Source organism: Hemitrygon akajei, chromosome 21 (genome assembly GCF_048418815.1).
Source record: "Hemitrygon akajei chromosome 21, sHemAka1.3, whole genome shotgun sequence".
NCBI classification, from domain to species: Eukaryota; Metazoa; Chordata; class Chondrichthyes; order Myliobatiformes; family Dasyatidae; genus Hemitrygon; species Hemitrygon akajei.
This window is the reverse complement of record NC_133144.1, coordinates 17215982-17232454: the sequence shown is the minus strand read 5'-3', so window position 1 is coordinate 17232454 and position 16473 is coordinate 17215982. Positions and strand designations below refer to the sequence as shown.

The window sequence follows — 16473 nt, the reverse complement described above, 5'->3', positions numbered from 1 at the left end:
ACATTACTTTACCAAGAGTACAGGAAGCTATCAGTGACACAGTGGGCTGAATGGCTTCCTGCTGCCCTGCCCAGGATCCAACCATATTTAACCCACATTTCATGTGCTCTTTGAGACTCAGCCATAGGGACAAGGGATGGTAATTAGGAAATGCAGAGACTCTCAGTATCCTTGCTCTCCACCATCAACACACTCACCGCTTACAGAATCATTCATATTTCCACTGCCTAAAGGTTTGCTGAGAGCATTTATGGTGGGATAGCTTTGGTTATCGGGCAGATCAGGAAGGAAGTGTTTTGGGACTTGGACTCTGAGCAAATTGACCTTCACTGGAAACTTGAGCCAGCTGTGGAGGGAACTAATGGTGGTGATCAGAGAGGGAGTCGATGAAGGGAGGAAGAAACAACAGAAAAAAAGGTTGGAAGTAAGGATGTCCATTGACTATTTGCACAATGTTCAGTTCTCTTTGCAACTCCTTGACAAATGAAGTAGCCTGTGGACCAAGATCGAGACAGCAATCAAGTTGGGCATAAAAGAGGAAAACAACGTTCTTGCCACACAAAACCAGACAATAGCCACTTCCATTGAAAGAGACTCTACACGTATAGCTTGTTATTCAATGGCATCTCTGTCTTCGAGTCTTTCACTATAAACATCCTGAGAGTCATCATTGACCACAAGCTTAACAAGGCAGCAACGCAGTGACTGCAAAAGTGGCTCACAGATTGGGTACCTTGCAGCAAATGATCTGATTCCCCATAGATATGATTAATGTTCTTCGCATGTCTCCATGAGTAAAACCCAATAACTCCCAAGGTTTTTGATACTGTTCAAGATAAAGCAGCCTGCTTAATTGGCACTTCTTCCACCAAGCCGAGTGTTCAATCCCATAGCACAGAAACAGAAGTTACTCATAAGGTCACTGCAACATCAATTTTTGGCACCAACAATGACAAGTCATCAGGTGCATAAGGTTTCCTCCACCAGTTCACCCACCACCCTGACTTGGAAATAACTGTTAGTTCCTTCAGTGCTGTTGGACTTCAGTTCTGCATCTCCCTACTCAACACATGGTTCAAAACACCAGCTCACACCACCATCTCACAGCTAACTGTGGTGATAAATCTGGGGCATTGTAACCAATGCTCTCACCTTGTGAATGAAGCAGTCAGGGAGAGAATAGGTCAGGAGACATTATACAGCAAAAGGTCACCCTTCTGAGGTCACTTGAGGTGGCAACAAAGGTACAGCGTTCTGGAAGTGTGCTGGTGACCACACACCATCAGGGGCTGCGGGAGTGATCACTAGCTTTCTGCCTCTCACTCCTGGCCAGCGGCAGATTCAGAACCCCAACAATAAAAGTGTGTCTAAATGAATGGGGCAAGTCACTGGCAGATCTTGGGCTGTCAGTTGTGTTGTCTTCAACAGATGCCAGGTAGGGAGTGTAGGCACTAAGTACCATATCTTGCCACAGCTCACCAACTATAATACAAGTGTTCTTCACCAGCTCAGTCGGCTAGTAACTACAGGGATTCCACTCAGTGCTTTTGTGTGGACCTGTGCCAAAGACTTGCAGAACCACCACCCAGTGGTAGTGCAACTTCCCTAACCTCCTCACATCAGCAAGTCTGCAGCAGCTGGGAGAGGACTGAAATCCCTGTCAGACTTGGCTAAAGACATCCATGTAACAGTTAGAAAAGTGTGATTACAGGCTGCAGGAGGCGTGTCCATTCTTACAAGGTGTGGTGGTTGACCACCACTTAATTTTCTTGGTCCATTGCTTTCCTTCTCCTTAACAACAGAATCATTTTACAGGCAGAGCACAAGAAAAGGATGGCCAGTAATTTTTCTCAACATCACCATTAACCTGTCCAACTACGTACAAAGTAGACACCACAGCTGACAAAGCTCACCTGTGCCTCTACTTCCTCAGGAAGCTAAAACAAATTCAGCATGTCCCTGCTGACCCTTACCAATTTTCATTGATGCACCATAGAAAGCATCCTACAATAATGCATAACAGCTTGCTATGGCAATTGCTCTGCATGTGACTGCAAGAATCTACAGAGAGTTGCAGACACAGTTCAGGGCATTACGGAAACCAGCCTCCCCTCCATCTATTCTGTCTGTACTTCTCATTGCATCCGTAAAGCAGTCGGCATTATCAAACACTTCACCCACCCTGGACAGTCCCTCTTCTCCCTATCACAATGAGCAGAGAATACAAAAACCTAAACCACATTCCACCAGGTGCAAGGACAGTCCTACACTGCTGTTGTCAGACTCTAGAACATAACTCTTGTGTGATAAGATGGATGCTTCACCTCATAATCTACTTCTGTTGATCTTGCACTTGATTGGTTACCTTCACTGCATTTTATCTGTAGCTGTTGCATTTTATTCTGCATTGTTATTGTTTTATCTTGTTCTACCTCAGGGAACTCTGTAATGATCTGATCCATATCAACATTGTGCAAGAGAAGCTTTTCACTGGATTTTGAGACATGTGACAATAATAAACCAATATCACTACAAATCCATAGTCACTGCAATTCCATTCCTATTTTCTTTGGGAGTCCGAGAATATATTTCATCTGAAATTAATCAATTATTCACATTAAAGATACCACACCCTTTAAAATGACCTCTCTCACTCTACATTTATCATTTCAATAATTCATTTCCTTTGTCTTTAATGCCAATACCTATCATATCCTTCTGTTTGTGATGACAGAAACACAGTATTCATCCAGTACATTTTTTCATTGCCTCTGCAGCAACAAACACATTATGCCGGAGGAGCTCTATAGATCAAGCAGCATCCATGGAAATGAACAAACCCTCAACATTTTGGGCCAAGAACCTTCTTCAAAGGAAAGGAAAGGAGGCAGATGACAGAATAAAAAGGTGGGAGGAGGGAAAGGAGGATAGCTATGATAGATGAAGCCAGGTGGGTAGGAAAGTTAAAGAGTTGGAGATGAAGGAAAAGATGTTTTTGGTGGTAGGATCCCTTTGGAGGTGGAGGAAGTTGCAGAGAATGATGTGTTGGAATTGAAGGCTCATGGGGTGGTAGGTCAGGACAAGAGGAACTGTTAAGATGGCAGGGAGATGGGGTAAGCACGGATGTCTGGGAAATGAAGGAGATGCAGGTGATGGCAGCAACAAAGATAGAGGAAGGGAAGCACCATTCTTTGAAGAAGGCAGTCATCTCTGATGTCCTAGAAAGGAAAGCCTCATACTGAGAACAGATGCTGTGGAGACGACGGAACTGAGGAAAGGAAAAGCATTTTTACAGGAGACAGGGTGGGAAGACATATAGTCAAGACTGCCATGAGAATTGGTAAACTTATAAAAGATGTTGGTCAACAGTTTTTCCTCCAGAGGTGGAGAAAGGGGAGAGAGATGTCACAAACGGACCAAGTGAATATAACGGCAGGGTAGAAGTTGGAAGCAAAGTTGATGACATTGATGAACTCAGCGTGGGTGCATGAATTTACCAATTCCCACGGTGGGGAAACTGGTTCCTGTGATGTGCTGAGGACATACAGGAGCTCAGGTACAAGCCACCTCCCTATCTCCAGTTCCAAAATCTCTGGCTTCATTTACCCTCCCAAATGGTTACATCAGATCCCTCCCTCCCTAACCACTGCCAGATTCTGCATCAACCCAACCTACAGACTCCACACCCACCCCACACCCTCTGCAACACTTTGAGGTGTAAGGGGTAACTTTTTACTCGGAAAGTGGTGCATGCCTGGAATGCGCTGCCTGGTATGGTGGTAATGGCATACACGTTAGAGGCTTTTAAGAGACGTTTAGTTGGACACACAAATATGAGGAAGATGGAGGGTTATGGATATTTTGTAGGTAGGTGGGATTAGTTTTTGTGTTTTTTTTAAATACTTTTTAGCTAGTTCATCACAACATTGTGGACTGGAGAGCCTAACCCTGTTCTCCAATGTTCTGTGTTCTATGTTGTCAGTGAACAATGCTGTTCCACAGGTATCTGTTCTCAGATTTCCTGCTGTTTGTGATCATATGCATGACTTGGATGAGGAAGTGGAAGGGTGGGTTAGTAAATTAGCAGATGACATAAAGGTTGGTAGTATTGTGGATAGAGTAGAAGGTTTTTGTAGGTTACAACTTGGAATAGACAGGGTGCAGAGTGGGCTGAGAACTGGCAGGTAGAATTCATTCTGGAAAATTGTGAAGTGGTTCATTTTGGAAGGCCGAATTGAAAGGCAGAATACAGGATTAATGCGAGTGTGGAGGAACAGAGGGATTTTGGGATCCACATCCATAGATACCACAAAGTTGCTGCACAAGTTGATAGGGTTGTTAAGAAGGCATCTGTTGGTTGGCTTTGTTAGTCGTGGGATTGCGTTCAAGAGCCCTGAGGTAATAGTGCAGCTCTATAAAACCCTGGTTAAACCACATATTCTGCCCAGTTATGGTCACTTCATTCTAGGAAGGAGGTGGAGACTCTATAGAGGGCGCAGAGGAGACTTACCAGGATGCTGTCTGCATTAGAGAGATGACTTATGAAGAAAGGTTGAGCGAGTTTGGGCTCTTTGGAGTGAAGGAGGATGAGAGGCAACTTGACAGAGATGCTAAGCAGCTTAGGTCGAGTGGACAGCCAGAGACATTTTCCCAGGGTGGAAATAGCTTCTATTAGGTGGCATCATTTTAAGGTGATTGGACCAAAGTATAAGGGGGGGATGTCAGAGGTAAGGATTTTGCACGAAGAGTTGTTGGTGATTTGAATACCCTGCAGACATGCTGGTACAAGCAGATACCTTAGGGACATTTTGGAGACGGGTAGATGATAGAAAAACTGGAGATCAATGTAGAGGAAAGGGTTAGATTGATCTTAGGATATGTTAAAAGGACAGCACAACATCACACACAGCCCAATACATCACAGGCACATCTATACCCGCCATCGTTAGTATCTACATGAGACATTGCCTCAAGAAGGCAACATCAACCACCAAAAATCCCTTGCCATCTGAGCCATGGCATCTTCTCCCAGGTACCATCGGGCAGGAGGTTTAGAAGCCTGAAGTCCACCACAGTTTAAGTCTGCAAAGGAAACTGTAAAGTAAGCTTGAAGCTGAGAAATTTTTATATCAAAATTGAATAATAGTTTAGAATGAGAAGACCCTTATTCATCAGTTTCTTTCTGACCAAAGTCCTCTCCTCTCCATCAATAAACTACAGTACTCACAAATAGTTTGGGCTTTGCCAGGATCATCTTTCAGCCATCTCCCACATGTGCACAAATGAGCTGAATTCTTGTTGCGAGGTGGGAGAAGCTGCCCTTGACTCCAAGGCAGCACGGCCAACTGTCTCCTCAAGATACCCTGGTAGAGCTGGTCAATGGTCTTAAAGATGATAAAGTCAGGAGATGGAATCAAACTTTGCACAGAGGAGGATGGTTGTGGTTGTTGGAGGTCAGTCATCCAAGCACCAAGGTGTCATTGGAGGAGATACTCAGAGCATCTTCAATCGCAACATCAATGACCCTTCCAATGAAAGGTCATTGTACGCTGAAGATTGCACTAAGTTTGTGACTGCTCATCAGGTGAAGCGACCATGCCAGCATGCAGCATTTTCTGATCCAGATTCATTCATTACAGGTGCAACGAAACATACAGGGAAATGTATCGATTGTGTTAACAACCAAGACAACCTAAGGATTTGATGGATGGCAGCCCACAAGTGTCACCACATATTCCTTTGCCAACAATGCATTCCCACGATGTTCAGCAGAACAATACAAACAACAACAAAACAAAATAACAGCCTTTCCCACTCACACACACGGACAGGCCTCCTGGCCCAGACTTACGTACATCAGGCCTCAAGGCTCCAATCCCTGGTTGGACTCATAGACTCGCAGACCTCCAAACCCCAAACTTGCCAATCCAGGTACTTTGATCTTCGGTCTTTGACCTTCAATTCGGGCATGGGCTTATACACTCAGTGGCTACTTTATTAGGTCCACCTGTACACCAATTCATAATGCAAGTATCTAAAGCAGCCAATCATGTGGCAGCAACTCAATGCATAAAAGCATGTACACATGGTCAAGAGGTTCAGTTGTTAGGATAGGTATGAAACGTGATTTTGACTGGAATGATTGCTGGTACCAGACAGGATGGTTTGAGGACCTCAGAAGCTGCTGGTCTCCTGGGATTTTCATGCACAACAGTCTCTAAAGTTTACAGAGAATGCTGCAGAAAACAACTACAGTCGGCCCTCCTTATCCACAAATTCCGCATGCGCGAATTCAACCAACTGCGAATAGCGAAAACCTGGAAGTGCTCTTCCAGCACTTGTTGCCGAGCATGTACAGACTTTTCTTTTCTTGTCATTATTCCCTAAACAACTATTTTACATAGCATTTGCATTGTATTAGGTATTACAAGTAACCTAGAGATGATTTAAAGTACACGGGAGGATGTGCGTGGGTTATCATGGATCGGGATAGAAAAAAATCAGAAGTTCTCTTACTAAGTAAATTGGAACAGGTAAATCCAGTATTACTTAGCGTCAGTTAGTCAAACATTTGTCTTAGTATAATAGTATATATTTTACCTTTCTATGCATATAAAACACTTAAGAGCGTATGTTTCAGTGTGGGGCTTCCCGAGTTCGATTGAGTGACAGACTGCTCCTGAGTGCACTCTCCACCATGTTGGGTTGATGTGGAGGATCAAAAACACAAAACCCCAAAACCCAATAATTAAACCACTGCGTTGCTTAGTAATAATTGTAGCTTTCATCGGGGCAGAGCCTTTCTTTATCCATTATCCTTTAAAATTGTTCCAATCGTTGACCAACTGTAGCCTAATGCTTTTCCAATGACCAATAGCGTTTCCCCTCTTTCCGATCGCTTTATTATTTCCACTTTATTTTCAATCGTGATTATTTTTGTGAACAGAAACACTGTGGATTTAGAGTTCTGCTGCTGGGTCCTAATGTCCCCTACACTGAGACAGGTTAAATAAGGTCTGGGGTTCCGCTGGCTCCTAAGATCTACCACTTTGAGACAGGTTGAATAACGGACTTGAGCATCCGCGAATTTTGGTATCCGCGAGGGGTCCTGGAACCAATCCCTGGTGGATAAGGAGGGCCGACCGTACAACAAAATCAGTGAGTGGCAGTTCTGTGGGCAAAAAATGCCTTGTTAATGAGAGGTCAGAGGAGAATAAGCAGACTGGTTCAAGCTGACAGGAAGGTGACAGTAACTCAGATAATCATGTACTAACAGCATTGGTGTGCAGTCCATGAAATCACGACACTACCTCATTGTTCCTTTTATTGCATTATTTACCTCGTGCTTCAAGGTGATTTTCTATCTTTGCAGTGTACTTCTGGCACAAAACAATACATTTCTTGTCATATAAGTCAGTGATAATAAACCTCATTCTGATTCTAACTCTAGATCTGGCCGAAGCATTGCACATAAAAAATTAATGGTTCCAAAACCACAGGCACAAATAATATGTTCAACTTCACTAACAAAGTATTGCAGCAAGCAGATAATTACGTGCCATTCTTGGATTCCCTCTGATCAGCCCTGTCATCAAGCAGCTGTCACTTGTCAACAAGAGATATGGTGCGATTCTGTTCTACCAGCAATGGTAACTTAGCAAGACGCCCATTTTCTCCTGGGCTGTGGGATCTGCTGTTGCAGAGGTCGCAAGCTAAATCCACCAGAAATAACTAATGGGCTGTTCATATGAGAAGTGAACGGAACTGTGGGGTCAGACAAGGCAGCTTGTGCAGAAATAAACCATAAGACAGGCCAGAACACGGACTCATCAGGAACTTGTCCAGCTTTCCAATAAAGTTTAACCTACCTTTCTGAAACTTGTCCAGGTTGGGACGGATCTTTTCCTTGAACTGTTGAATAACCTGCTGTATAATCTGTTGTGTTTCACCCTCCTCCATTTCATGCAGGTACCTTTCCAGGAGATGAGTATTTGAAAGGCTCCATATAAATTGGTCTCGATGCAGACTCTTCATGCTTGGGTGACTGAAATCCTAATGGTTGGAAAATATGTTATTGTCTCAATGAGTGTTCATAGGTGGGAGTGAGGAAATGAAGGTTAATACTGTTCATTACATTGAACACAGAACAGAACTGCACGGTATTGGCCCTTTGACCACAATATTGTACCAACCTTTTATCCTACTCCAAGATCAAGCTAATGCTTCCCTCCGTCATAGCCCTCCATTTTTCTTTTAGCCATATGTCTACCCAAGAGTCTTTTAAATCTCTCTGATGGATCTGCCTCTACCACTAGCATTCTGTTCCATGCACTTACCATTCTCTGCATGAAAAAGCTAACTCTGATATCCTCTCTATACTATCCTCTAATCACCTTAAATGTACTGTAGGTCCTCTCCTATTAGCCACTGGTGCCCTGGGGAAAAGGCACAGGCTTCCAGGTGGAGGAGAGGCAGATTTGAGGCCCATCCATCTCAGCTGAGAGTGAGGTTTAATCAATCTAAGGGCCGTTTTGCAAAGGTTGTAAATGGGCTGAAACATGGTGGTGGAGTGCAGGCCCTGAGCATATCAATGAGACGGCTCAGGTCTGAGATCGAGGAACAACCCAATGTTTGGATGATTTAAACAATGGGCCAGGTGAATTGGAAAAGCAGGGTGTCAGGATCAGAGGCGAGGGTCGAGCTGGTGCTGCTCACTACTCCGCCACGTTTACTCCGCCCTCCGCTGCACTGACGCGGAGGCTGTGGCCTGCTCTGGCTCTAACGGGCTTCATGTCTGTGGCTCCACGTGCTGTACTGAATGGAGGTTGAAACTGAGGGCTGTTCTGTCTGAGGGCTCACTTTCATTCTAAAGGCTATTTGCTTACTTTCATTGTTTGCACAATTTGTTTATTTTCTCTCAGCACATTGGGTATTTGGTGGGTTTCTTTGTTTTGTGGCTGCCTGGAAGGAGAAGAAGTTCAAGGTTGTATAATGTATACAGACTTTGATAATAAATATACTTTGAACTTTGAATTCATTCGGAGTTTGAAGAGAATTGGTATGTCACCGAAGACACTCAAATTTCTACAGATGTAGCATGGAGAGCATCCAACTGGTTGCATCACCATCTGGTATGGAGGAGCCACTGTACAGAACCAGAAAATGCTGCAGAAAGCTGTAAACTCAACCAACTCCATCATTGGCACAAAATTCCCCAGCAACAAGGATACCTTTAAGAGATGATTCTTCAAAAAGAGGAATCTATCATTGAGGTCCCGCATTACCGAGTGTTCCCTCTTCTTGTTGCTACCATCAAGGAGGAGGTACAGGAGCCTGAAGACACACTCAAAGGTTTCAGGAACAGTTTTCTGAATGGACAATGAACCCATAAATACTACCTCACTACATTTTTCCTCTTTTTGTGCTACTTACTGAATTTAATTTTTATATACATTTCTTACTGTAATTTATAGTTTTGTTGTATTATTAATGGTGGACCAAAAATTTTGCAGAGAGAGACAGTTTTGCATAGGTTGGGGAGAAGGGTTTAAAAAAAAGGAGCGTTTCGTAGGGCTTGGCACATTAGCGGCGGACCAATCGATGCGCAATTCATTAGCAGGAGCAAATACAAATAAAACAGGGAGGCCATTGTGTGAGTGGACCAGTGTAGGAGTGGGAACTTGAGACTTTGGCTCAAGAGGCTTCGGCAGGAGGCAGAGGTGAGTAGCAGGTAGGCTTTTGTAGTGGTTGAATAAAAAGTCACTGAATTGCCACTAATTAAATGAAGTAGGGATGATGCAGAATCAGCTGATGTGCTGTTGCTGTGATGTGAGAGCTGATGGACCCCATTGTGGTTCCTGTTGACCACATCTGCTGCAAGTGTTGGCTGCTCGAGGAACTCAGGCTCAAGGTTGATAACCTTGATGACCTTCGGCACATCAGGGAGGGTGGGGATTATCTGGATTCTCTGTTTCAGGAGGTAGACATGGCCATTCGATTAGCTGCCTCAAATTCGGTCTGTGGTCAGGGACAAGAGTGTGTGACTGTGAGTGAGGCGGGTAGTGGGATCTAAGAGACAGTACTGGAGGAGCCTTAACCCCTGAGCTTCTCCAACAGGTCTGAGATTCTTGCTCCCTGTGTGGATGAGAGTGGGGGCTGTTGGAAGGATGAGCAACCTAACTATGGCACTGTAGTTCAGGGAGCCATTCAAGAGGGGGGAAAGAAGAGAGATGTCGTGGCAATTGGAGATAGTATAGTCAGGAGAATAGACTGAGTTTTCTGTCGTGAGGATAGAGCATCCTAAAGGCTGTGTTGCCTGCCTGGTGTCGGGTTTGGGACATCTTATCTGACCTGCAGAGTGGGTGGGGAAAGATCTAGTTGTCATGGTCCATGTGGGTACCAACAACATAGGTAGAATGAGGAAAGAGGTTCTGCTGAGGGAATTTGAGCAGCTAGAGACTAAAGTAAAAAGCAGAACCAAAAAGGTGGTAATCTCTGGATTACTAGCTGGGCCACGTGCAAATTGGCATAGGGTCAGAGAGTTAAATGCGTGGCTCAAGGATTGGTGTGGGAGAAGTGGGTTTGAATTCATGGGAAATTGGCACCGGTATTGGGGAAGGAGGGAGCTGTACCAATGGGATAGGCTCCACCTGAACCGGACCTGGATCCTAGCGAATCGCATAACTAGAGTTATACAGCTGTCATTACAAGCACGTGCAGTTCAACTCTGTGAGTGATTATGCACAAAGTTTGAAGTTAATAATTCATCTCCTTCTACCTTAGGCCACAAATTTATCGATCACCCCTGCTGTGGACCACTTCTGGAGGTCCAAGATGCCAACTTCCATAAAGAAGGGATCCGTACGCTCCATGACAGCTGGACTAAGTGTGTAAATGTAGGAGGGGACAATGCTGAAAAATAAATGTGCTAGATTTTCTAAAATTGACTCCTTCTACCTTAGGCCACAAACTTATCAATCACCCATCGTATCTGAGGCATGTAAGAACAGGACAGCAGTTATCATAGGGGACTTTAACTTGCACATAGATTAGGTGGTTCAAGTTGGTCAAGGCAGTCTTGAGGAGATCTTCATAGAATACATCCACGACGGCTTTCTTGAACAGCATGTTACTGAACCTACAAAGGAATGTGCTATTTTGGATCTGGTCCTGTGTATTGAGACAGGTAAAATTAGTGATCCTGTAGTTAGGGATCCTCTTGGAAGGAGTGATCACAGTATGATTGAGTTTCTCGTACAATGGAGGGTGCAATGTATTATGCCTAAACAATGGGGATGAGGGAGGATTTGGCTAGTGTAGACTGGGAACACAAGCTATATGGTGGGATGGTTAAGGAACAGTGGAAGCCTTTAAAAGAGATTCTTCGTGGTGCTCAACAGAAGTATATTCCAATCAAAAGCAAGGACAGTAAAGGTGGGGAGAGCCAGCCAAGGATAACTAAGGAAATAAAAGAAGGCATCAAACTAAAAGCTTGTGCATACAAAGTTGCCAAGAGTGGTGGGAAACCGGAAGATTGGGAAAACTTTCAAAAGCAACAAAGAACCACTAAGCGAGCAATAAAGAAAGGGAAGCTAGATTATGAAAATAATCTAGCACAAAATTTAAAAATGGATAGTAAAAGTTTTTATATATAAAGTGGAAAAGGGTGGCTAAGGTGAAGCAACACACACACACAAAATGCTGGAGGATCTCAGCAGGCCAAGCAGCACCTAGGAAAAGAGTACAGTGGAAGTCTCAGATTTCAGCATCTACAGATTTTTCCTTGTGAGTGATTGGCTAAAGTGAACGTAGGTCCCTTGGAGGACGATAAGGGGGAATTATTGATATTAGGTAATGAGGAAATGGCAGAGACTTTGAATGATTATTTTGTGTCTGTCTCCAAGGCCATGCCAAAGAAAGATGTTAGGGATGCAACGGGAGGTGAGGACCTCGATACAAAGGCCATCACTAAAGAGTTAGTGCTGACCAAACTTGTGGGCCTGAAGATAGATCAGTCCCCTGGTGCTGATGGAATGCATCCCAGGGTATTGAAAGAAATAGCAAAAGTTATAGTTGATGCTTTGGTGATAACTTACCAAAATTCTCTGGACTCTGGACAGGTCCCGGCGAATTGGAAGATAGCAAATGTCACGCCACTGTTCAAAAAAGGATGTAGGCAAAAGGCACGGTAATCATAGACAAGTTAGTGTAACATCTGTAGTTGGGAAAATGCTTGAAGCTATCATTAAAGAAGAAATAGCAAGGTATCTGGAAAGAAATGGATCCATCAGCCAGGCTCAGCATGGATTCAGCAAAGGTAGGTCCAGTCTGACAATCTTACTGGAGCTCTTCAAGGATATAATCAGTGCAGTGGACAGAGGGGAATAGATAGACGCTATTTACTTGGATTTCCAGAAGGTGTTCGACAAGGTGCCACATAAAGACTTATCCGTAAGTGAAGGATGCATAGAGTTGGGGATAATGTATTAGCAAGGATAGGAGGATTGGTTACCTAACAGAAAGCAGAGAGTTGGGATACATGGGTGTTACTCTGGTTGGCAATCAGTGGTGAGTGGTGTTCCGCAGGGGTTGATGCTAGGCCCGCAACTGTTCACAATATACGTTAACGATCTGGAAGAGGGGATCGAGTATAGTGTATCTAAGTTTGCTGACGATACTAAATTGAGTGGAAAAACATTTGTGCAGAAGATATGGAGAGTCTGCAGAGAGATACAGACAGGTTAAGTGAGTGGACAAGGGTCTGGCAGATGGAATACAATGTTGGTAAATGTGAGGTCATCCACTTTGGAAGAAAAAATGAAAGAGCAGATTATTATTTAAATGGTTAAAAAAGACTGCAGCATGCTGCTGTGCAGAGGGACTTGGGAGTGCTTGTGCATGAATCGCAAAAGGTTGGTTTACAGGTGCAGCAGGCTATCAAGAAGGCAAATGGAATGTTGGCCCTCATTGCTAGAGGAACTGAACTTGAAAGCAAGGAGGTTATGCTGCAGCTGTTCTAGTCTCCTTACTTGAAGAATAAACTGGGTTTGGAGGCTGTGCAGAGGAGGTTCACCCAATTGATTTCAGAGATGAGGGGGTTGGACTGTCAGAGACTGAGTTGCCTGGGACTGTACTCGCTGGAATTCAGAAGAATAAGAGTAGATCTTATACAAATATATAAAATTATGGAAAGGATGGATAAGATAGAGGCAGGAAAGTTACTGGTAGGTGAGTCAAGAACTAGGGGACATAGCCTCAAAATTCAGGGGAGTAGATTTAGAACAGAGATGAGGAGGAGATGCTTTTCCCAGAGAGTGGTGAATCTGTGGAATTTTCTGCCCAATGAAGCAGTGGAGGCTAACACAGTACATATATTTAGACACTGTTGGATAGATTTTTGCATAGTAGGGGAATTAAAGGTTATGGGGAAGAGGCAGGTAGCTGCAGATAAATCCATGGTCAGGTCGGCCATGATTGTATTGAATAGCAGAGCAGGCTCGACAGGCCAGATGGCCTACTCCTGTTCCTATTTCTTATGTTCTTATGTTATATATTATGTATTGCATTGAACTGCTGCTGCTAAGTTAACAAATTTCACGGCACACCCTGGTGATTCTGATCCAAGGAGGAGGTACAGGAGCTTGTAGACACACACTCAACATTTCAGGAACAGCTTCTTCCCCTCCACTGTCAGATTTCTGAATGGACAATGAATCTATGAGCACTAACTCACTTGCTTTTTTGCTCCTATAACCATATAAACCATATAACAATTACAGCACTGAAACAGGCCATCTGGGCCCTTCTAGTCCGTGCCAAACGCTTACTGTCACCTAGTCCCACTGACCTGCACTCAGCCCATAACCCTTCATTCCTTTCCTGTCCATATACCTATCCAATTTTTTTTAAATGACAATATCAAACCTGCCTCTACCACTTCTACTGGAAGCTCGTTCCACACAGCTACCACTCTCTGAGTAAAGAAGTTCCCCCTGGTGTTACCCCTAAATTTTTGCCCACTAACTCTCAACTCATGTCCTCTTGTTTGAATCTCCACTACTCTCAATGGAAAAAGCCTATCCACGTCAACTCTATCTCTCCCCTTCATAATTTTAAATACCTCTATCAAGTCCCCCCTCAACCTTCTACGCTCCAAAGAATAAAGACCTAACTTGTTCAACCTTTCTCTGTAATTTAGGTGCTGAAACCCAGGTAACATTCTAGTAAATCTCCTCTGTACTCTCTCTATTTTGTTGAAATCCTTCCTATAATTCGGTGACCAGAACTGTACACAATACTCCAAATTTGGCCTCACCAATGCCTTGTACAATTTTAACATTACATCCCAACTCCTATGCTCAATGCTCTGATTTATAAAGGCCAGCATACCAAAAGCTTTCTTCACCACCCTATCCACATGAGATTCCACCTTCAGGGAACTATACACCACTATTGTTAGATCACTCTGTTCTACTGCATTCTTCAACGCCCTACTATATACATCTTTTTGCGCTAATTACTGTATTTAATTTTTATATATATTTCTTATGAGAATTTATAGTTTTGTTGTAATATTATGTATTGCAATGTACTGCTGCTGTAAATAACACATTTCACAGAAAATGCCAATGATATTAAAACTGATTCCGAGGCAGTAAAACGTGAGTATAAAGGTGTGATAGGTAGAGTCAACAACATGAGTATAGAAGGTGGTCTGGTATCTCTTGCCAAGGAATGTACTCAGAGCTCACTGCTCCTCTACAGCTTGTATTGAGCAGAGCAAGTTCTTTGCATGTTTCAGCTATGTAGATCCACTGTACCTGCGGCAGTTGAGCTGGGGGTCTCACTGCAGAGCAGTGAGAGTTACTGAAAGGTTTGCAGCTCCAAAGCCCAGAATCTAACTTGGTGAGTACAGGCATCCACACTTGCGGATGGGTACACAACCAAGGGCAGTGCCAGGTTATCATCACAAGGATCATCATAGAAACAAGCTGATTTGGTTAAACACACAAATTGTTGGAGGAACTCAGCAGGTCAGGCAGTATCTATGGAAAAGAATAAACAGTCGATGTTCCAGGTCAAGACCCTTCATCAGGGCGGAAAAGGAATGTGGGCAGAAGCCAGAATAAGAAGGTGGAGGAGGAGTGCAAGCCGGCAAGTGATCGGTGAGACCAGAGAAGGGGGAAAGTGGTTGGGAAGAGGCAGTGGTGATGATTTGAGAAGCTGGGAGGTGATAGGTGGAAGAAGCAAAGGGATGAAGAAGAGGGAATCTGATAGGAGAGGACAGTGAAATAAACTGAAAGTGGTCAATGTACCAAAAGCAGTGATGAACAGATCATCAAGATAAGGGAGGGGAGGAAAAGGAGTGAGAGGACCACCAAAATGGGGGAAGATAAAAAAATTATGGGGAGGGGGAATGTCCATCACCACAACAGCACATAACGTTCTCCTGTCTTTTCCCTGGAGAAGGAACAATGGTATTGAGTTACGCAGTTGTCATAAGAGAATGTGGCATTGTTGCAAGAATTAAGGCAGCTCATACACTATTGCAGACCTGAACACACTCAATCATTCAAAAGAGGAAAATATTAAGGTACCTCATGAAGCACCTTGTCCATTTGAGCAACGAATCTGCCAAGTTTGTAGTACATCTGATGATCCAAGGAGAACTTGGCGAGTGGGATTCCTGGCAGGTAATTGAACAGCCTGACCACATGTTGCTTGCAGACATTCCCCTGCACTGCAATAGATTTTGCTTTTACAAATCCTGTTAATCCTTCTCTTTCTAAATAATGTCACAGGTCATAACATCAGTAGTTTCAGTATCTTTATTGTGCAGGTGACCCTGTTAAAACCGGATGGTGAAAGGAAGTTGGGTCAAACCTGTACAGAATGTGCCTTTGGTTTCGGGCAGCCCAGCCCAGGCAGAATGTCATGACCACATAGAAGGTAAGCACAAGCATGACATCAGCAGTTCATTTGGTAAATTTTATGCTTTGGGTGTACAAGGTTGGCTTGTATTCCGCAATTGTTAGAAAGTCAGAGGAACTTTGACTGCTGGTAGTTGTGTGATCGGAGAGAGAATGATGTTTAATCTGCCACTCAGGAGTGGGTGAGGGGAGGGATGTGGGAACTCCCCTGTGCTTTGTGAGAGCCCCCAGGGCAATGATCAATCAATCTATTGGGTAAGGCATCATCAGAAATAGAGACATGGAGGGGAAATGAAGACACAACAGTTTCTGTAGATGTTGGAAATCTTGAGCGACACACACAAAATGATGGAGGAACTCATCAGATCAGGCAGCATCTATGCAGGGAAATGAACAGTTGACATTTAGTGCCAAGGACCAGGTCTAGGTCCAAAACTTCATCTGTTTATGTCCCTCCATAGATATTGAGTTCTTCCAACACTTTGTGTGCATGGGTAAATGAAGAAAGTATCAACTCTGCCCAGAAACTGATGTTTCCAATACA

General features: G+C 43.8%; 1 protein-coding gene across 7 annotated transcripts in view; it reads right to left on the bottom strand.

Annotated features, from left to right (window-relative positions):
• Positions 1-16473, bottom strand: part of LOC140714116 (hydroxylysine kinase-like) — a 43874-nt gene that overhangs the window by 3573 nt on the left and 23828 nt on the right. For all 7 annotated transcript variants that reach the window (XM_073024897.1, XM_073024893.1, XM_073024895.1 and 4 more), the window contains 2 exons: positions 15597-15739; positions 7869-8052 (listed from right to left, as the gene is read on the bottom strand). In XM_073024897.1, coding sequence (XP_072880998.1) covers positions 7869-8052; positions 15597-15739 — 327 coding nt within the window. The remainder of the gene's footprint in view (positions 1-7868; positions 8053-15596; positions 15740-16473) is intronic.